This window comes from Cyprinodon tularosa, unplaced genomic scaffold (genome assembly GCF_016077235.1).
Source record: "Cyprinodon tularosa strain WSP-4 unplaced genomic scaffold, ASM1607723v1 ctg8, whole genome shotgun sequence".
Lineage (NCBI taxonomy): Eukaryota > Metazoa > Chordata > Actinopteri > Cyprinodontiformes > Cyprinodontidae > Cyprinodon > Cyprinodon tularosa.
Window position 1 is genome coordinate 2692236 of NW_024039562.1, and position 22559 is coordinate 2714794.

Genomic DNA, 22559 nt, shown 5'->3' on the forward strand with positions numbered 1-22559 from the left:
TCATGATAATAGAGCTTGTTTCTATAGAGGATCTTTATTTGTGGTATAAATAGCTACATTTACCTCATTGTTATAAAGTACAACTGCTGTGCTGGGAATGTATTCTCAGGAGTTGGTATAGAAAACACAAACAGGTTGGACAACATTTGAAACCCTTATTCTCGGCTTCCATGTCAGGCTGTGACAAAAAAAAAAGAAATCAAGTCAATCAGCATGCTGATGGTGCTGGGCATGGTGGCGTGCGTTTCTTCTTTCGGTTTTGATAAGCTCCTATCGCAGCCGCCTGGCTCTGATTGGGCAGCAGCGGAGAAAGAAGGAAGTAAGAAGCGTCGAGTTATTTTCCTGCGCTTTAAACCGTAGAAAAAGCGAAACACGAGACAATCCTGGAAGCTCTGGCAGGTTTATGCAGATATAAACACTGTGAGGCGAGCGGCAGGGAGAGACCGAAAAGTTTGACTGTTGCAATGGATTAAAGTGAAAGGGCACACTTTCTTTCTTCCTGCTCGGCTCGACTCCAGGAAAACCTACAGATTTTATTCCGACTTTTTAATGAAGATTAAACCATGAGCCGCGAGCGAGCAGGCATGGATCATGCAAGAGCGCCAGTCACACAGGAAAGAAAGGTAAATGTGTAATATGCGGTAATTAGAGATTAAATTACAGGTTTGTTGGATGTAAACGGAACGACTATGTGTTCATTGGCTTAGTTTCATTATTGGAAATCTGTTTTATAATAAACAGAGTGGTTCATTGAATTGACAGTTCAGGTCATGACAGAAAAAAAAACTATGGTGGGCTTATGCTGTCCAGGACACGAAACACATGGTGTTAATGGGCACAAGAGGGCGCTAATGAGTCTCACACGCATCCGTAATGAAAGTGAAACGATTTAGTGATTTAAAAAGGCTTATAAATCTATGGGGTGCCGTTTGTGAAGAAAAGCAGTAAAAAATTAGAAGCAATATTTATGGCTGTTTAGCGCGTTTTAAGAGAAAATAACCAGGATATTTTCTTGCAAGTAATTTTTTTTCACTATGTCATTTATAAAAAGTCTTACTTTGTTAAATAAATATTTAGTTTAGAAATTAAATATTTATTATTTAAATTAATATTTAGCTCCAAACTAAATATTTATTTTTTTCTAATAAATATTTAGCTTCAAATTAAATATTTAGTTTGTTAAATAAATATTAAGCTCCAAAATATTTAGTTTTTTAAATAAATATTTAGCTTCAAATTAAATATTTAGTTTGTTAAATAAATATTTAACTCTAAAATAAATATTTAGTTTGTTAAATAAATATTTAGCTTCGAACTAAATATTTAGTTTGTTATTTAAATATTTAGCTCCAAACTAAATATTTAGCTTTTTTGAATAAATATTTAGCTTCAAAATAAATATTTAGTTTGTTAAATAAATATTTAGTTCCAAAATACAAATTTAGTTTGTTAAATAAATATTTAGCTTCAAATTTAATATTTAGTTTGTTAAATATTTAGTTCCAAAATACATATTTAGTTTGTTAAATGAATATTAAGCTTCAAATTTAATATTTAGTTTGTTAAATAAATATTTAGCTCCAAAAAAATATTTAGTTTGCAAATTAAATATTTAGTTTTTTTTAATAAATATTTAGCTCCAAACTGAGTATGTAGTTTGTTAAATATTTAGGGTGTAAAGCAATAATCAGTTCATAACACAATAAAATACAAATTCAAATTCATAATGTTGGTAGGGGGAAAGACAATGCTTGGCCAAGAAGTGTTTCTTATTTAATTTTCACAGCGTGTGCAACTCTGCTTGCTTGTGTGGCTTTTATGGGATGGCACTGCATTAAACAAGCATAGTTTATTGCGGAGGTCTTCAACAGGGGGTCCGCTACCCCTAGGGGGTCCACTGAGGTACTGCATGGGGGTCGCAAAAGTTTTGGTTGATTAGACCTTTTTTTATATACCCTCCTGCAATTTTTTCTATCAATTGAAAGGTATTTAAATATATATTAACATGAATTGAACACACTATAGTAAACAGATAAATGGAGGCAGAAGATGTCTTTCAGTCATCAATGCGCACATTCAGGGACACACAGACACTCTTTTAAGCTGGGCACCGTTTCATTCACAACACCTGTCCCATCAACCAGGAATAGAATCAGTAATATTTAAATTATCCCAGGATGAAATTACTTTCGTTACATTACTCCATATGTAATAGAGTGCCTATAGCACCAGTTTGATATAACACAATTTCATACATTATACATAATAAGGGGGTTCCTGCTCCATCTCGCCATTAGTTTTGGGGTGCTTGGCCTGGAAAACGTTGAAGACCCCTGGTTAATTGGATGAAATCACATACTGGTGCAACAATGCTGCTGCAGTGCCTGTTCCTATTCTATTCTATTTTTTCTTCTGCTTTTTTTTTCACCCTTTAGTGTTTGAGAAAATCTAACAAATGTTAACATTCAAAAGGAAATCACAAGTGAACAAAATTGGTTTAAATGAAAGCTTACATTTTTTATATAAGAAAGAGACTTGGCAAAAATGGCCTGCATGACGAAAACCACTGCCGAGCAAAATTAACATTAAGACTTGTCCTAATATCTTAGAGATCCCCAAGACTGTTGCTATGGTCTATGGACCATCAAGACAAAAGGTTTGTGTCTCATTTATATTTACAGGCATTAAATACAGTAGTAGCGAGGCGATTGTGGGGCTGTTTGCTGCTACAGGACCTGGAAGACTTGCTTTGATAAATGAAACCATGATACCTAAAAATCCTGAAGGAGAACATCTTATCATCTTTTTGTAAATTTAACCTGAAACAAACCTGGGTTCTGTAGCAGGACAGTGGTCCAAATAACACTAGAAAGTCCACCTATAAATGGCTGAAGGAAAAACAAAATAAATACTTTGAATTGGCCTAGTCAAAGCCCTGAGCTGATTCCTGTTAAGATACTGTACCATGAAATTAAAATGGCCATTACTGCTGAAACCATTTAGTGTGAGGAGCAGATCACCATATATCCACAGCAAGTTATCACACACACTGCAATTGTTGCTGCTGGATCAACCACCTGTTAAGGGTAGGCGAAAAACGCTTTTTTTTCTTCTCTCTTAATGATTAAAACTTTGACTAAAAACAAAATGCTGTGTTTAGGCTACCCGTAATATATCTACATTTGCTTGCTGTTCTAAAACTTCATATGCATTCAGCTTTACAACAGTGACCAAGCAGCTTAGTAGTGAAATGAAGATTTCAATTTATAAAGTGCAGCAGTGATGAAAATGCAAGCAGTAAGGGAGAGACATGGTGCAAAAGGCATTGATGTGGTAGGTTCAGATTAGGGCAAAAATAGATAAATATGCTGCAGAATGCGGCAGAAACAATGAGTTGAATGTTACTTAAAGGGATTTGGAAACACTTAAGTGTGTTTTCTCACTAATTTGCACAATTGTTTCCTCAGTTTCTCGACACTTGTAATCTTATCTCATCAGCTGTGATATTAGTGCTTTAATTGTTCAAGAAGCTCAATAACTTAGTGATTTAAAGTATTTTGTTACATCAAAGTGTTCATAAATAAAGTTAGATTTGGATTGAGCTGAACTATATTTAATTAGTTTAATATTTTAATGATCCATGAAAATGGGCTGGGGTGTAGTAAGCTGGGCTGCATGGTGGTGTCGTTAGTAGTAATGGTGCAAGTGTTGCCATGATCCTTAATGTAGAAAGCAAAGGGATAGATTAGGGCTTGGGGATAATCAGTTTGATTGATTAATTACATTTTCTGTTTATCAAGATCGATTTTTGGAAAATCTGATCTTTTTTTTTTCCACCAGTCTACTCGTTGGGCTTCAATATCTCAGAGTGGCATTGGTTCAACACTTCTTGCTCTTAGAGTGTGATAAACTAGCTCACTGCTTAATGGGGTGTCCCCATCTGACATATGTATATGTGTCCGATATTTGCTAAAAAACTAAGATCAGACTATATTGGCTGGAGTCTAAAATCTCCAATATTGTCAGGCTGATAGAAACACTGCTTCTGATTAAAGTCTCTTTAACTCATAGGTTAAAGAGACATTGTGTAAGTTTTCACTTTAAAATATCTTTAAATTAGCCTTTTTATTTCAGCATTTATGACTAAAGAATTGTTTGAAGTGCAGACTGACACTTCGGTATTTCAACGCCAATGCATCCATAAGCCTGCAACCTATTTTCCTGAGTTGTTTTTATTTCGTTAAATTGATATTACTTTAAACTGACAAAATGTAGCTGCTTTTCTTTATTATTAAAAATATATTTTTCCTGCTTTCACTGGCCACTTTATATGGAGAACCAGCTCTACCATATTTAAAAGTAAATGCAGAAATAAATAAACGCACAATAAATAAATAAGCATAATTGCCCCCCAAAACACATTAAACAAGTAAATGTAGGTAGAAATGAAATCATAAAGTGAGACATAAATCTATATATCTCTTTTAATTAGCTTCTTTACTTATCGCCTTTGTAATAATTACCATTAAATTGCTTATATCTCCCTAATTTCTTATTCTTTTGCTCTTTTTGAGTCACCTTTTCTGCTCTAGATGCTTAAATGCTCTGAGGTTTAGCTACATAATTGGCTAAATGACTGTTTTTGTTAAACAATTGGAGGAGTTCCCATTACAATGGAGATGTAACCTTTGATTTATGTTGCCTTATATAAATTTCTCAGAATGAACTTTCAGTGTCTCCACTCACTGGTGAAGTTCCTACTGATGTGTTTCTAGTTTAATTAAAAGTGTTGTTTTTTTTATTATTTTTTTCCTGGTACAATTACATTTATAGATGTTTAAAAAAACAAAAAACTTGTCAGTTTATTTTCCTGTGATCTATGTCGTAACAATATTTTTACAACTTAAAGAGATGACCTAAACTGTTACATAAGTAAGACAATAAACAGATTTATGAAACGGGCTCTCATCAACATAACCTTTGAACATTATTTGAATCTGGTATCAACAAATCTGTTCATTAAATTAGCTTGTTAGATTTTTACTCTGTGAAGACTTTTTTTTTTTCTTTTTACATGTTGTTGAATTAGTTGATCTGAAATAAATATGCATTTTTTCCCCTAGTGTTAAAACCAGGGATAAAGGTAGTGTTAATTTCTTGCCGGTACTATACAAAAATAACAACAACAAAAAAACAAACAAATGCATTTTAGAAATGTAAAAATGTTTTCAGATGTAATCCAGCATATTCTAGATATAACAGCCAAGTCAAATTTTTGTACTTTTGATGTAAAGCCTTTGATTTCTCATTTTTGATCATTTAAGAAGAAGAAAAAATATCAAAGTATGTATTTAGGGTTGACTGATATTTAATGATTAATAAAAAAATTAAATACACACACAGAGTTATTCTTTATGTTCAGAATTATTTTCATAATTCCAACATTTTCCTCTTTCCCATCCATTTAAAAATGTTAACAATAAATGCCCCCTCACAATTAATTTACACCTTTTATATAAACTTTTATGGCGTTTCATAAAATTTCATAAAATCTCATGAACAGTTTCACCCATGGCATCCACTTAAATTTATGAAGCATCTTATAGGGGCTTGATAGGACAAGCCTGCCTGATAATGCAATGAAAATTCAGAACTTTACTTAAAAACGATGTAAACTTGCTTGGCTCCAGGTACTTAGAGATTCACTTCCATACAGAAAGCCCACATCCGTATCTTTAGGTAACACAGAGTACATGTCAGACTTAATAATATTACTTTAGCGATAGTTTCAAGGTGTTGCTTTATTGTATATCTCGTACCATGTCTTTCGGTTGTGCTGTTCTTTTTTCATCTCATTACAGGTGATGAAGCAGACTGAAAATGTTTTGTCATTGTCCCTTTCTATCTCTTCTTTCTTTCATCTTTTCTCTTTTTTTCTCTTCTTTCTTTTTCTTCTTCTGTTTTTCTGCTGTATTTACATTGCAGTGTCCATATAAACTGTAAAACTCCCTGCATAATTATAATAAAGCAATTTATATGCATGAAACAAGTGGAGCTATATGGCATTTGCCATACTGCTACACTTGTGAAAGTAAAATCAGTTGGGCTCTTTTTGGCATCAAGACAATTATTCTTATTGCCACATTGCCAGACAGGACACTGTAAAAAAAAAAAAAAAAAAAAAAAGAATTTTAAGTAAAATATTAAAGGAAACTGAGAAAAAAATATTTATGATTACACAAGGAGCCATTTACATCCTAATTGGAAAAAATAGAACTATTTTTGATAGATATAAAAGAAGACTAGTCGAGGAAGTTTGTCCAAGTTGAGACACTTATTGAATCAGCATGAGTGAGGAACTGGACACCCTTCTCACTGCCTTCTCCATTTGGTAACTGTGCGCTGAAGTTTGTGGCACAAAAGTACGTGTTTATTGGAGACAGCAACTCTTCTAGGTACTGTGTAAGGCAGAGGTGGGAGATGTGGAGTCAACAAGTCATCTTCATGTCATGTATTTTCTCTGGCCAGCCTCTGAACCAGATGAGTCCAATCTTTGCAGTGATTTAAAATGCACAGATTTCATTGACTTGTTTCGGTGGCTGGGCAGAACAAATACATGACATGGACATGACTTGTTGACTCCAACTCTGGTGGATGGGCCCTAAATCTTCATCACCAGATCTTTTTTCACTTCTGGTTCAGATAAAATAAAAACCAAATAAATACAATTAAAGCGACAAGGTTAAAAAAGTTATAATGTCTTTTATAAATATTTCCTTGATTTAACAAGTTCTAATATGTTCTACTTTGACAGATTGACAAGAGGCTGAATGAGAGCACTGCTTCTCCTGCTGATGTACGGTCTTGTGCTACAACTCACTTTGTTTTTGGAGTAACTAGTTCTGAAGTTTTAGTATTTGAGAAAAATATTTTTTGTAAATACAGAATAAAAAGAGACCAATCAGAAGAGTGAAAAGTCCATCTGCACCAAGAGCATGGCTGTCCAGGTCTTACAAACCTAAGTTTGGAGGACATGTCTACAGACCTCGGTCAGTGTCAAGACGTGGTTATTAATATAAATGTTATCTTAAGGAATACACCTGAACTTGATGTGAGCCTGACTTGTTCCTTTTCAATAATGCAGTTTTATGGGAGACAGCCATTCCTTCCACAAAGCTGGCTTCAGCAGTCAGGGCCAGCGCTACCTGAAGCCCCGGGCCTATATCCATCGCAAGGATTATCCTTCACCTAAATCTCGGCAGCTCATGCTGAAAGAGAAGGAGAAGCAGAGGGAGAAAGCAAGGCTGAAAGAGGAGAGTGAAAAGGAGCGTCACGACCAGAGAGAGAGCACTGATGGACGTTCCCCTACAAAACAAAGCAATTGTAAGTTTATGTTAGCAGCAGAAAAAAGTAAATCAACCTTGCGTAGCATCCCTGGTTCTCCAAGGCCTTAAATCCCTCTGTCAAATAAAAAAAAAAATTGGGAGGAACTGGTTGGTAGTTGATTAGAATGCTGGTGGTGATAAATGTATAAAAATGAATACCATGGGCGGTGGTGGTCTAGCTATTAGAGGACCCTGCTGATCTTTTCATATTCACTGGCCTCACTGGGTCTTACCTGCTGTTCATGCACCATGAGGCTGCAATTGGTGTTTGAGCTGCTTCTGTCTCAGGTTTTTACAATTCAAAGTGAGCAAGCAAGTGCTTTAAATCCTTTGCAAGAAAAGCAACGCCTTCAGACATCATGATGTTGCTGGATTTGTTGCTGGTGAGTTGTTGGACTCATTGCCACACCTGCTATGTTTTGTCACTCAACTGATAGTTCTCTTTAAGTTTAAATGAAACTTTATAATCTATGGCTTCTTTTATTAGTTTTTGTACAACCAAACATTTCTCCACTTCTGCTATTATAGTTTTATTTTGAGAATGAAATCAAGAGAAATATCTCATATACGTGAAAAATTCCATAACATACCCTACAGTATGTTGAAGGACAACATTTAGAGCAGTCTTTTCCCTTATTTTGTGCTAAAGTTCACTATAAGATCATTCAAACTGTCACTATGGAGTCTGAAATAGATCTGAACATCTGATTGGTCAATCAACACAAAAACTCAACCCTAGATTGTTTCAACCCCGCCCCCTTGCTTTGAAGATTTAGTCCAACAGATCAAATAAACGACAATGCAGGATTTATGAAATAAAACAATACTCTAACATTTATATACATGTCAATGATATAATGACTACATATTTGTCTTTTTTAAATTGAAAAATAGTTTTTGATTGATGCATCTTAAGATTCTTTGAAAGTTACTATCTATCTATCTATCTATCTATCTATCTATCTATCTATCTATCTATCTATCTATCTATCTATCTATCTATCTATCTATCTATCTATCTATCTATCTATCTATCTATCTATCTATCTATCTATCTATCTATCTATCATCTATCTATCTATCTATCTATCTATCTATCTATCTATCTATCTATCTATCTATCTATCTATCTATCTATCTATCTATCTATCTATCTATCTATCTATCTCTTTTTATAGGTGTTTTAATGCATTGAAGTAGGAGCTATTGACTTCTTTTTACAATAAAAAAGGTTTTCTCTTTTTTCATAAACTTGGAAATTGAAATAGCTCAATAAAACTGCGGCAAAAAAATGGTCCAACGTGACATTTTGTTATATGATAGCTTACCACTAGGTGGGAGTGTAAGCAAGTTGTAGAAATTATCTTATAGAGCCCTTTACACAACAGACATTTGAGAGGCAGCTTCTTATTTTCATATTTGCAGGTTGGTAGGTAGGTAGGTAGGTAGAGGCTCTTTAGTAGCTACAAACCAGAGTTACATAAATATGACAACAAGAATCCTTCCCTGCTGTGTGAGTGCATTATATATATATATATATGTATATATATATATATATATATATATATATATATTATCATCACCAATGAGCTGCTTGCATCCTGCCTTAAACAGGGTGTTGTTGCATTTTTTCCCTTTAGAAGCACATCTGTTAGAAGTCGTAGGAGTTCACAATTTAAAATCCTGATTGTAACACTGAAAATCCACGTATCAGATTTCTGCTGGTATAAACTGGTATCTTTATCTTCCCTTTCACACAGCCATTTTATTTGTGCGCACACTGCAGCACTGTGGAGGTGTGTTTGTGTATGTGTGAGTGAGAAGCAGGTTTTTTTTATTTGTGTGCCTGAGTGATGGTGCGATGATGGTGACTCATCGCTGATTTGTGTGTGTATATGAGAGTGTGAAAGATGAAGAGAGGGAGAGATTTACCCGCAGAACATAATGAACCATAACAAAGCTATGGCTTTACATGGGAGTACTGCAGTCCAGATCAGCAAAGGCTGGCAGGTCATGCCAAAAAAAGAGCGATATTGATCTCAGATCACAATGCTGAAAAAAAAAACAATAACAAGAGGTGGAACATCTGTTCAATTACAAATATATAAAAAACTGGTAAAAAAAATCCAAGGTGTTTGATCTAATTTAGTGTGGTTCATTATCTTGCTGTGCTGCTGAGCTGACCTTGTGGTTTGTGTGTCTTCCAGCTTCTAGGCCTGTCTTACCGAAGTCCACTTCCAGCAGAGACAAGGACATGCATTTCACTGTAAGTTCATAGACTAACATCTGTTTCTTCTCACCTATTTATTAAAAAAAAACTATTATAAGAAAAACTTTGCAGATCCATCTTTTATAATTGCAGACCTTTTTTTTATTTGCTAGATGTCAAAGGATTGTTTTGCAACACAATTATTTTTCATTATTCATTAGATGTATTTATCAAGCTAATACTGATATAAAACAAGCTAAACAGATCTGATAAAAACCAATGCCCTAATAAAAAGGGAACATCAGTAAGAACATTAAACTGGTTGTCAGCAAAAGTTCTCATTATTCTGACATTTCTCCCCAGAAATTACATTTCACAGAATATTCCATGGACTGTGAAGCAACCTTCATTATTTCTGTCCTCTAAATTAAATCTACATATTTGAAACAAATAAAGCTTACAGCTAAAAAAGTTAATGAAAAAGTATAGCAAAATGACTGGACCCCTGAAGCTTCTCTAAGAGTTCGGCACCTTTAGAGATCGCTCCATTAAAGGTTATCTGAAGGTTATATAAAGTTTTTATGATGTAACCTTTAAAGAGTATTTGGAGGACATTCTCTAAGGGCTGCCAAGATGCACTTTGTTCCAAAAATGTTTAGGGAACCTTGAAGCAATATTTTACTGAAGTCTTATATAAATGTTATACACTGAATAAACAGGTGAACTTTAAGAGGAGGAATAGTTCTCAGTGGGTCACATTGTTGAATTTAAAGGTACTTTATCATATATTTTTTAAGTCTTTAAAATGAACTATTGGCATATGAATAATATATTTTCTTTGGCATTGTGGAATATTTGTTCTTACAATGTGGAAAAATATGTTTGCCTTCACTATGACCCTGTCTTTCCCTGTGTGAGTGCCACCCATTTCATGACGTCAGCCTGAAGCTGCTCTAGAATGCTACCAGACCACTTCCAGCAATTAAGCTATTTTTTCAAGCTTTCTTTAGGAAAGATTAAAAAATTTATTTATATAATTTCCAACTTCTAAAACCCTGAAGGATGTGTTTTACATCTTGTCCATATGCAGAGGCGCATTCTGGAGGGACTAAATCAGGGGTAACCAATTAAAAATCAGCGGGGTCCGAATAAAGAAAATCATCAACCGGTAAAGATCCGCAGACATTTTTTAATTATAATCTGTTACTTTAAACCAAATTTAACACTGAAATAAAAAGCAGGTTTTTATTCATCCATGTTATACATTGAATTTTTAAATAAAGAAAATATATAAAAAAAAAGAAGAACATTTTTCCATTTTAAAACCTAAAGTGTTTTTTTTGAAGTAGAGAACAACAATCATTCAGTTGAGTATATAGACAATTTCTTGATTCACATATTTTATAAAACACCAGAACTGACCGTTTAGTTTTTTAAGGCTTAATGAGAGAAGTGGGCTTTAATCTGCCCTGCTAGGCTTTAAACCTGGGTTTGAATGGCAACAAAGCCACTCCCAAACACATATTAAGCCTGGATCAATATTTATTTTTGATTATGGTCATGGTGGAGAATTCTGCTTCCCAGCAGGTTGAGCCAACATTCTCAAAATTTGCAGGGTCATCTTTGAGCACGCCATTTCATTTTTCTTTCACTAGTTCACTTCCAGCAGTCCACACTTTCTCTTTCTTTTTCTCATCATCTTCTCCTTCTTTCCCATCGGCCGGCTTGCCACAGGTTTGCCTGCTGGTTCTAAAAGTAGCTAGCAGCAACCCTGACTGTCAGAAGCTCATTGGCTAATGTGTATCACATGTAGCCTGGTCCCGGCGCTCTGGACGGCTTTTACCATATTAACAGGAGAAGCGGCGCAAGTTAAGTTAGACACTGTCATTGCACAATATACGGTAATTTATAAATGTTTTAAATCTGGACTGGACTAAATGGTCGGTGATGGAAACAGCATTGTAACTATTGGTCTGCTGGAACAATGGAGAATAAAGTGACTTCCTTCCTTCCTTCCTTCCTTCCTTCCTTCCTTCCTTCCTTCCTTCCTTCCTTCCTTCCTTCCTTCCTTCCTTCCTTCCTTCCTTCCTTCCTTCCTTCCTTCCTTCCTTCCGTTGATGACTAAATATAAAAAACAAATATTATTTTCATGTATGTTGTTGCAGCTTACCTAACATATTTGTGTGTGTTTCTTATATGTCTTGTCCCCATGGGTATAAATGCTGTTTTTGGCTTAGGTGTTAGGTTTAGGACTTAGGTGTGAATTGAGTTTAGGGTTAGATATGAACACGTAATGGTTACGTTTATTGTAATAGTCACAGTTAGGCTGTAGAACTCACCCACAAATGAATGGAAGTCAATGGAGAGCCCCCATTAAAATAGTGAAACCAGACTGTGAGTGTGTTAGAAATTTGGCTTAAACATGTTAATTTTATTGTTTTCTTTTTCATCAGTAAGCCATCAGGGATTCTTTTTTCATAAACCCGAAAAATCTTTACATATTGTAATTTTTTAATTATTTTTCCTTTCATATTATTGTATTCAATAATTTATGCATCCACTTATGGTATTGGTAATATGTTTATACAGTGTAAATGGATAATTGCTTTTGTTCACCACACAAGAGTGCAGATCAAAGAGTTTTTTCAGTTTGATATCAAACGGCTCAGGTGGCTGAAATCAAAGGGTTGCACGGTTATCTTTGCTGATGTTAGCACAGCAGGTAGCACAGCTGCACGTGATAAATTGCAGCTGGTTGCTGCTACACTGAGGTTTAAAAGAAGAAAGGAAAGGTTTGTGAACCGTCCAGATAGTAGACCATATGCATTTATGAAGATATTTTTGTCTTTTGCCAAAAATGTCATGAAAAGGAGTCTGTTTCCAGTATAAATTCACATGAGGGATGATTTAAGGTCTCCTCTTCTGGGATAAAGAAGTCAATAACATTATATTACAGGCAAATCGGGGTTGAAATAATACACACATCTATTTCATTTAATTAAACATGCAAACTTGTAGCGGCATTTGTAATGAAGTGCTTATTGGTTCAGTGAAAATGTGTTTATTTTTTTCTATCTTTTGTTCTCACAATCAAGACATCCCGTTGTTTCCATCAGCACATAAGTAGAAGATTTGAAACGGGGAACAAAAACTGAGACATGGAGTTGTAAACAAATGCTACTTCTAGTATGTGCATACAGATTATCCTGTTTGTTGTGAAGTATGTCTAAACTGTTTACAGCGGAGTCACAGTTCTATTGGAAATAATTTATCCTGTAATTTATTCTAAATGTTCCACCCTGTTTCCCATCACATTTTATTTGGGATAAGGTGCCTAAATGTAACTAAAATACAGATATTTATGTTAATTATGAATAAATTGCGTTTAGGGATGGAATCACATTTTAATTGCTTGTGCAGATTTCTTTAAGGATCTGACTGGCTTATTCCTAAGCAGTATGTCCTATAGCATATAAAAGTTATTAGTCAGTACCAAACCAGAACCAGATGTTGACTAGTTTTTAGACCCCAGCCCAATACTGTAAAATTGCTCATTTGAGAGTGGCCTTTTATTTTGGCCAGCCAAAGGCACAGCTGTGCAATAATGGTGCCGTCTAATTAGCATCTTAATGTGCTACACCTGTGAGGTGGATGGTTTGTCTTGTAAGGAGGAAGTGTTCACTAACAGCTTTAAACAGATTTGTGAACATTTTTTAAAGCATCTGCCTTTTGTTTAATTAGAAAAAAACCTCTAAGTCTTTGTCACAGCTGATTTGCATTGTAATATTAAAAAGTTGTGATTATCTAAATTTTTTCATTAAAGCAGAAACTGGTAAAATATCTAAGGGAAAACTCCCTCTTTCACTGCAGTAGTTAATTATTTCAGTGTAAGCATCAAAGCACATAATCCTCCACCTTAGCCCATTTTTTGCTCCAAAGTTAGATTTACTTCACTGGAGTAGCTGCATTTACTCACTGAAGGGGGTGGGGAGTTTGACCTGTTTGATCAAGCTGAAAAGGGCATCCAGGCTTGATGACTGAATGATTGATTGGTTACTTTATCATTATTTCACACATAACCTCTTTTTTGTCACCCTTGTTTTAGTTATGTTTGTTTTTCAAGAGTAGCATTCTCTCTTAATTGACCGTTTTGTGTTCTTATTAATGTCAAATTAATAAGATATAAATGGTAAATGTGTTTGGATTTGCATATTTCCTTCCTTTTTTCCTTTTATGGTCTGTAACCAAGGACTGTTCCATGCAGGGAAGAAAAAACATGCCCTAATCTTGGTTTAAGAGAAATTAAACTTCTAATCTTTGCAAGAAAAACATGTTGAAGAGCAGAACTGACAGCTGGGTTTTTGGATTATGGATTACTGTGCAGCTATTTCCTTGGTAAAATGAATCTGCTTCAAAGCGTTGAGCTACCTCAACATTCATGAGGAAGCGTTCTATAAAGGCCTGCAATCAAAGCAGGCCTTTATGAATGTGGTGCACAGTACTGGAACAAGATTCCTAGGACAGATGGTGCCAAGATGAAACCTGGGCCAGAACTATCTGAGAAGAAGCGTAATGAGAACTGAAGTGGTCCAATGATATAGTACATCATCAGTTTAACATGGTTAGGACTTAGAAATGTTCAGGACTTAAAGAGCTGACAGCGGAGTTTGATGTTCTGTGTTTACTGGTGATTTACCTGTTTACAGAAGCAGCAGGATTCCTGTTCAGCTCGGATTCAGGAAAATGGTGCAAAACCGAGAGGTTGGCACTTCACTTTAGCCCAGCTTGGATAATTATGCAGATTTAAATTTAGCACAGACTTTAAACTGTATGGATGCTGCTACGGATACTAGAGCAGATTGTCCCTGTGCAATGTGCAGGAGGATCTATTAGCGCACCCTGTTGAGGTAGACTGAGTCCTCAAATTCAACTTAGAATTTGTTTGTCAGGTGTGAAGCGAGATGCACAACAGAGACAATGAGGAAGGTTATCAATTTTAAATGAGAGGCACAGCAGCAAGGCTGAACGCCTGCATTGGTCAGAGGAATGAGAAAAAGAGAAGGATTGTGGAGAGTGTCTCACTGTTAGCTGTCAATCAACCTTCAGTCAGTGTCTGTGCAAAATTTGCATTCAGATCAAAATATAGGTATTTTTCTGATTATTTTAGTTTATCCAATTATTCTGGTCTACATGGAAATTGGATATTATATACATAATATATATATATTTTAGTATATTTCTCAGATTGTACACTTAAGCTGATTGCCTAATTTCAAATCCATTGTGGTGCACAAAAAACATAATTATGAAATCAATTTAAACTAATTAACTCTGTTTTAATATTTTCCTGAAACTTAGGTAAATCATTTTCTTTTTTTTTAATAATCTCTGTTCTTTGGCTGTCAATCATTCAAACATATTATATATGAATTTGTTTCTTACACTTAATGAATTGAAAACTACTTTATTTTTGCCATAGCTGCAGACCTGATTCTTCTAAGGTGCTAGGCTAATTAGTACCTCATTAAATGTGGATAAACATTGCTTTTTGTTATTATTTTACTTGAGAGTGATGGACACATTCAGCTCTTTCTATACCATTCTATTAGCATCCTGCAAAGCTGAGCAGCGTACAGCATAAAAAACTCATTTAGCCAGCCGAGTCTACAGCTATGGCCTAACCAACTCTGTGCATTATTACGCTACTACAGTGCCTTTCTACTAGAGGTGAGTATTGGCATGAGTGTTGCGATTCGATACATGTCGCGATACTTGGGTCACGATACGATATTATCACGATTTTGCAGTATCACTATATATTGCCATATTTTCCCCAGCTATCAAAATCAAATGATGAGATAAAACAACAAGTGCTGTATATTTTCATCAGAAAATATTGATTACGTGTTATTATCCATGTTGTTTGGGGTTTTCTTTCACTGTGACTGCCTCAAATACAGATTTGGTGCTGCACGCACAGTTAAAGGGCTCCACAGCGCTTTCTGCCACAGTGGGGGTGCAGAGGTAGCCCATTTTCCCATCAATGTTTTATGTAACCATTTAAATAAAAAAAAATCGATACTAAGAAGCGAAAGATCGATATTATATTGGGCAGCCGAATATCACAATATATCGCCAAAACGATTATTTCCCACACCCCTACTTTCTACTAAGTCTTTTAACATTTTTGTTAGATTACAGCCACAAACTGAATATCTGAATATTATGACACACAAACAGGAATGTCAATTATATGAAAAGGATGCATGGAAAAGTCTTACCACATAATTTTATTTTGAGTTTTAATTCTAGACTCTGAGTGGGCCACTTTAATACATGACCATTGTGTGCTGTGACCTAGCAGTCCATTGTCACCTCTGCTAAATGCTAAGAGATGTTTTTCTGCTGAGAGATGAACACTGCAACTCTGTGTTAAAATACATTTAGCTCCCATCAACTTAAATGTAAAAGGCCAAAAAGCAAGCAAAAACCATTGCCGCAAACTCATCCAGGAGGAGCAGGTCTTGCAAATCAATGACTGGATGCAGTCAGCTAGTTTTCTTGACAGAAACTTTTAACCAATCTGACTGTATTGTCTCTATAAAGTACCTTGAGAGGACATGTGTTGTGAATTGATGATATATAAACAAACTGAATTGAATTAAACCGGCTTACCTGTCCATGCTAAAGAGAACTTTATCCATAAACGTGATGGTAAAATTTTCACCATGCAGTGGTGTGTTCTGATCAAATTTGATGGCATCTGAGGGCAGCATTTCTTTGACTCCCAGGTCCCTTGTGGTAAACTTGAAGCATTATTTCTTATTATTACCTGTAAAGAATACTTCTTTATAAAGGCTCGATTAGTGAAGTGCATGACTAATGCTTTTCAGGTAAGAAGATTGTCTCACCTGAGCCCGGGGTCTCGGGCCCGGTTTGTTGTTCTTCACTGCTCCTGTGCTGTTCTTGATTCAGTAATTTTTTTTTTTTTTAACTAACCTCTTGCATCCTTCATATGCAGGGGAAATAAACCTATTTTTGCTGACATTTAACTGTGCATAGTGGGGCCTTGTGTTGGATTCAAGTGTCTTCTGAAGGAATTTTTCTGCACTGGGACTTTGGTGGTTAAAGGGGGGCAATTAAATTCAAATAAAATACATCAGCTTTTATATGTAATGAGGCAAAATGTGAACAAATTAGAAAGAAAATGTACCTTACGTTATTTTAGCTTAATACTGCACTCACTGTCAACAAGGCTGATGGAGAATTCAATTTGCTGCAATGCTGCAACCTTTTAGGTTGCTAATTAGCACATAAATCATAAGCTGTGTTTACAACCATGTTTTTGACTCACAGTGTGGTATCTGATGCTCTGGTTCTGTTTGTCTACTGTTTTTTGCAGGTTTTTCAAAACGAGAGGAACCAAAGCAGAGAGAGAGATCACAGAGCGACCAAAAGCAAAGACAGAGAGCGAAGCAGAGATGGGGAGCTCCCTTTAACAGCGAGCCAGACGGCAGCACGAGACAGAGCTATCCAACAGAAGAGGAGAGAGATAGATGAGGTGGGGGAGTGTAATTACACAAACAATTCACCCACATGTCTTGGGAGAGGAATAGTTATAAAGTGATAGAGGAAGAGCAAATAAAAAATAAGGGGAGATTAGATGAAGAATGTCAGGGTGCAGATCTGAAAAAGCGCTGGAAGATATAAGACAGGCAACAAAAGATTTATTTTCTCTGGTATGAACATTCATTTTGTAGTGCCGAGTGTCATTACTGCGTTTTGTTTTGCCAAGCCACACCGCAAAGGCCTTGTTCGCAGTTTAACATGACATGGTGCTTTTCTTTCATGCCCTTTGTTTTTTTCACCAAATTGATAAAAAAAAAGCATGACAGGCTCACCTGTATAACAGACCCAGCACGTGCATTAAGGTTGCCTTCAATGTGATAGGCATCACATGAGGCTATGCTCATCAGCTCTCTGTTTATGTCAGCGCGTCTACTTGTGTTTCCACCCACTTGATGGAGGAGATGCTTGGTTCCTTTTTTTTTTTTTTTCCATATCTCCATGGTTGCAGGGATGTAGAAGCACTGCAGCAATGAAATGTAAGGCTTTTGATGGGTGCTGATGCAAAAATGTCCATAACAGGTGCTGGAGAGATGATGCTTGTTAAATCCTGTGAATCGTGTGCATATTAATGTCTTCAGTTGTAATATGAAAATCATTTAAGTCTTTTTTTTATTTCCTCCAACAATTCTTCTCTGTTTCCCTTTGCCCTAAAGGTCTGATTATTTTTGCCTTTCAGGTGTACTACCAGGAGTGTGAAATGTTTGGCCTTGTAGCAAAGATGCTAATTGAAAAGGATCCATCCCTGGAGCGTCCCATCCAGTCGTCACTGCAGGAGAACCTCCGGGATATTGGCAAGCGCTGTGTGGAAGCCATGGAGAGATTTATTGAGGACTATGACTCTAGGGAACTTTTGCACTAATCACACACATGCCTTTATGTCTTTAGCAACAGTGGTTTGGTTTCCTTTGACTGATTAAAGCCTGTTGTGTTTTCTTGTTTCTAACCTTCTCAAAGGTTCTTAAATGCTGCTTGACAACATTTTTAACTGTTTCTAGTCTATTACTTTTGAATGATGAAAATGTTAAGCTGGAGATCATGTAATTGTAAAAAACAAACAAACCCCAAAACACTGGTCATTTTGAAATAAAATAAAAATGGAAGACTGTGTATTAATGTCATATATAATGTATTCCAACTTGGCAGTTTTTAAAATATTGTTTTATATTTCCTTTGTTGCATATAAACCTTTGGTGAGACTGTATATATTTTTAGAAACCTTTGCAGGTCATGGTGAAATGTAAATGGGTCAGTTGGTGACTAGGATACATGCACTTAAAGGAGTGCTGCTCTCTTTTCATATTTGAGCAAAGAACATCACCCTTTGATGTTGATTTGATCTAAAATAAATGTCAGCTGATGGCAGGAGATGGCATCACATTATCATATGACTGGCTTCATAGTAAAATGCCATACAAAACATAAACATAAAGGTGGAAAAGAGGGAATAACTGCTGAATTGGTGGTTGGAAAACCTGTTTGGTCCACTAGCAAATGAAAAAAAAAACACCTCACCTTTAGTCTTCTATAAGTATCTTGTAAAAATTTATGTCTTCTTCCATTATCTAACTTATGGAAACTCAAGAACAACAGCTTCTAGAGATGATTATACAAAAAACAACACAGGAACAACACTGAACATCATCTTCATAAGACAGTGGTACAACAACAGAGTGTTTTCAGTCAGAAGTTTCTACCCTACAGCCTTTAACTCAAAGATTTACAACAAAAAATAATTCCCCTTTGGAATCAATAAAGTACATTTAATAAAATTTTGATTTAAGTACTAATCTTGTTGAAACTGGCTTAACATTTTGGCCATCTGTTTAAAATTGATGTGTGTTTATATATGAAGAACTGCACACTACTTGGATGTAAAATAATTGCCGTCATGGCTTTGTTAAGCTGCTCCCTACCTTTGTGAAGCAGGAAAAAAACTAATACAAACTAGTGAATCCAGCAGAACGCTTTATTGCCTACCTGGAATGGGTGACAATAGTTGAATAAACTTTTGGTTCTCAAAATGGTATCTGTGCTCTATTTGTCGGTACTTGCCGATACCAATATCACCATTTTAGTGCTGGATCGGGGCCCCGCCAGATACTGGTATAGGTATCAGTGCAACACAAATTTTGGCAAACATGAGCCCAGACATACTTGTCCCAATTATCAAACTTACATTTAAAAGACATATGAACGATCAGTTATGTAGTCCATGACTTTCAACTTCTGATACCTGCTATTTTTACACCTGGGAGCCTTTATAGCCATTAAAAAATTTACATTTATGTGTGCATGACTTTCAAAATTGCATTTAAGTTTATGCACTTTTTCTATAAGACTCTTGTGAAACTACATACTGTTGCATGTTCCTATCTATACCATGTGACAAATTGTAGCACACCTGTAATAAAATATTCAAGAGAAGTGCAGTTTAGGAATCAAGGTTTGATTTCTGCCTTTGGATGGTTTTCCTTGGATAGAAAACCTTGAACCAATATGTCTGTTTGATCTGGTTTGAAATGACGTGATGTAATTGACGCTATATAGATAAACTGAATTGAAATTAAATGATTTCTGCAAAATGTATGGCCATTTTAAAACATTACAAAGTCATGTTGTAGAGTAAATATGCTAGCCTTGGAAGACTGGTAAAAAAATTCCCTTAAACACACTAAATCTTGGGGACAGCCTTCCCAGAAGAGCTGAAGCTGTTCTAGCATCAAAGGGTGGACTGATATCATATTGAACCCCTATGGTTTAGGAATGGGATGTGTATATGTATATATATATATATATATATATATATATATGCTTGGAACAACGACAGTCAGTCCCTCTCACTAATACGCATACTATGAGCAAAATAGTACAGTACAACTTATGTTACAGTTTCCTGGTTAAAGTACACTTTATTTTAAGTATGTGACAACAACAACAAAATTCACATGCAAGCCTCCCAATTTCTGTAATGTTATACAAATAATGATTCTTTTGTTACAAAATATATAAATATTTAAGACTATATGTACAAAACATTTACAGTACTTTATTTATTATTAAAGTTTATTACTATATATACATTTAGCAGATATTGTCTGTAATATTATTATAATTATTGTTTGCATTAGTATTATTATTGGTAGCATCATTATTATTAATAATATCAAGTAATTATTCTTAACCATCTAGTAAAACAAAGCATGTTGCAGAAAAGAAAACAGGACCATACCTAACGTTACTGTGCCTGAATGGGCAAGGAGCAGAGGCTGCCTGGCGCTCTGTCCTTGGTGAAGCATGGAGAGCTGGCTATGTAGAGCACAAGGTTCAACAGGTTTTTATTTTTGTACAAGGTGAAAACAGGGCTAGCAAGCCGACACTATATTCCAGCATTATTTGGATTCCACGGAGGTAAACAATCACATAGCTTGGAATCTAGCACATAGCTTTCACTATCCCAGCACAACTTCTTGACGGTCCGTGTGGTTGCAGTTTGATGCTCAGGGCTTGGTTCTCTGAACTGTGGAGTTAACTAGCAGATTGCTGCAGCTTTACTTTCCGTTTCAGACTAAAGAAATTGTCCAGTTCTCTGTAACATGAATACACTCACAGACAGACACATACATACACCATGTTATTTACCTTGACCACGGCATATTAAGCGATCCTTAATCAGTGCTTCCTGGTGCCATCATTGACTTGGTCTCAGTCACTGTAAACATTCTTGTTGTGTAAGCCAGCTTAGCTTCCTCTTATGATTAGATCATTCTGTGTAGGTGTACACAACCATAACCCAGTGTAGAGTTGTGTAAGCTCACAAGCCTAAAAAGATTGGCTTCTTTTCCTCAAACCCTGCCAAACACAGAAAAGCACACACCCTGCACACACTCTCACTCTCAACTGTCTTACTCTCACCTTCCCACTCGTTCTGCTCCTCCTCTCAAGCACCTCTCTCTTCTTACCTTTCTAATCTTTTTCCCTCTCCTTTTCTTCCCTCGTCATCTCCTTGCTATATATCTAGGAAATTATACAGTTTTTGCTCTTCCTCCTCTGGCGGTTGTGTAGCTGACCATGAATCGGTCCATGCAGAGGTCCGTGATGGGCCCCTATTCCAGATGGGCTGTAGCGGTGGCGTAGCTCCTCATTGTTGATGTAGCACAGCTGCACGGGCCGAGGAATTGGTTCATTCAGGTAATACCCCTCATCAGCCTCAGATTCAGAGGAAGAGGAGCAGCTGGAACACCATGGGTCCGGAGCCTCCATGTAGCCATCATTCCAGCACGGCCCACCCAATCCCACGGGTTGCCATCCGGCATTCTGCAGAGTAAGATCAGAGGTGGTGCGTGGGCAGGGCCGGTGGGCCTGTTGCCTGTAGCCTCCCGACTCTAGACCGTACAACTCTCGAGCAGCTTGACCGGAAGGGAAGCGGTCATAATCCTCTTGGACACGGCGGTAGGGAAGCTCCATCATTTGAGTGGGACGGTCCGCCACTAGGTGCAAGGCATTGTCAGAGCGTGAGCGCCGTGAGCGTTTGTGGTGCCGACCACTGCGGTGGTGACCGCCACCATTGGTTCCACGATGGTGTTTGTGGGGTCTTGCTTGTGGCTGCTGTTGTTGGGAAACTGACTCCTGGACGTTTATGCACCGGCGAGGCATTCTGTCACTCATGGGAGCCATTCGCAGGTTCCCGCTGCTGCCCATTAATCCAACACGACCTTTACTGCCAAAGCCAAGCTCTTGGGGGCCATCCCAATACTGTAGTGGATACCCAACCCTCAGTGGAGTGTACATGTTGTTGTTGTAAGGGCGAGAGGAGGACAGCGACTCTGTGCTGTGGAACTGGACTGAGGAGCTGAGGGTGCCCATGTTGCTCTTCTCAGACACGTTCACCCCTGAGTCCTTGCTTAAGTCAGGCATGGAGAACCTTGATAGATGCTCCTGGCGCTTAGTGGCCCCATCCAGAGAGTTACCTAACAAAAGAGGCAATCAATCAGAGACATGTAGGTGATTATGGCTTATAGCTAATCCAACCTAACATTTAATTGCTCAGAAAATGGAAACATTACATAACAACAATGTTTGTTTTAATTTTTTCTTTTTACATTTTCAGCCTAATCAAGTAAAACACCAATTTGGACATGGTTTTGAGGAAAAACTACATTTTAATAAAAGCTCAATTTTTATTTATCTTTACTTATCTTAGTTTTGTCTCTCCACATTCTGTTAATCCAAGATTCGTTTTCTTTCATGTATTCTCTTGTCTCTACCTATCCCCGTGGTCCTTTCTTTAGGTTTCTTTACTTTCTTGGACTTTTTAGCCATTTCAGTCTGTTGTACAC

The 22559-nt window shown here is 36.4% G+C and overlaps 2 protein-coding genes across 2 annotated transcripts in view; one reads left to right on the forward strand and one right to left on the reverse strand.

The window, feature by feature from the left end:
* Nucleotides 1–189: 189 nt before the first annotated feature.
* LOC119774039 (periphilin-1) lies at nt 190–19247 on the forward strand. Its single transcript, XM_038271329.1, has 7 exons — nt 190–623; nt 6815–6856; nt 6946–7049; nt 7145–7383; nt 9593–9651; nt 16997–17155; nt 17900–19247. The coding sequence occupies exons 1-7, from the start codon at nt 564–566 to the stop codon at nt 18080–18082; spliced, it is 846 nt and encodes a 281-aa protein (XP_038127257.1). The 5' UTR covers nt 190–563; the 3' UTR covers nt 18083–19247.
* An 872-nt stretch (nt 19248–20119) lies between these two features.
* Nucleotides 20120–22559, reverse strand: part of LOC119774156 (prickle-like protein 2) — a 55074-nt gene continuing 52634 nt past the window's right edge. The window contains exon 9 of the mRNA XM_038271538.1: nt 20120–22190. Coding sequence (XP_038127466.1) covers nt 21238–22190 — 953 coding nt within the window. The 3' untranslated portion in view covers nt 20120–21237. The remainder of the gene's footprint in view (nt 22191–22559) is intronic.

Bases quoted from the DNA above. Each gene is read 5' to 3' on its own strand.
- LOC119774039 (XM_038271329.1), top strand. From the start codon at position 564: ATGAGCCGCGAGCGAGCAGGCATGGATCATGCAAGAGCGCCAGTCACA. The intron at 624-6,814 runs GTAAATGTGTAA...CTACTTTGACAG, and splicing joins CAGTCACACAGGAAAGAAAG to ATTGACAAGAGGCTGAATGA. The intron at 9,652-16,996 runs GTAAGTTCATAG...TGTTTTTTGCAG, and splicing joins ACAAGGACATGCATTTCACT to GTTTTTCAAAACGAGAGGAA.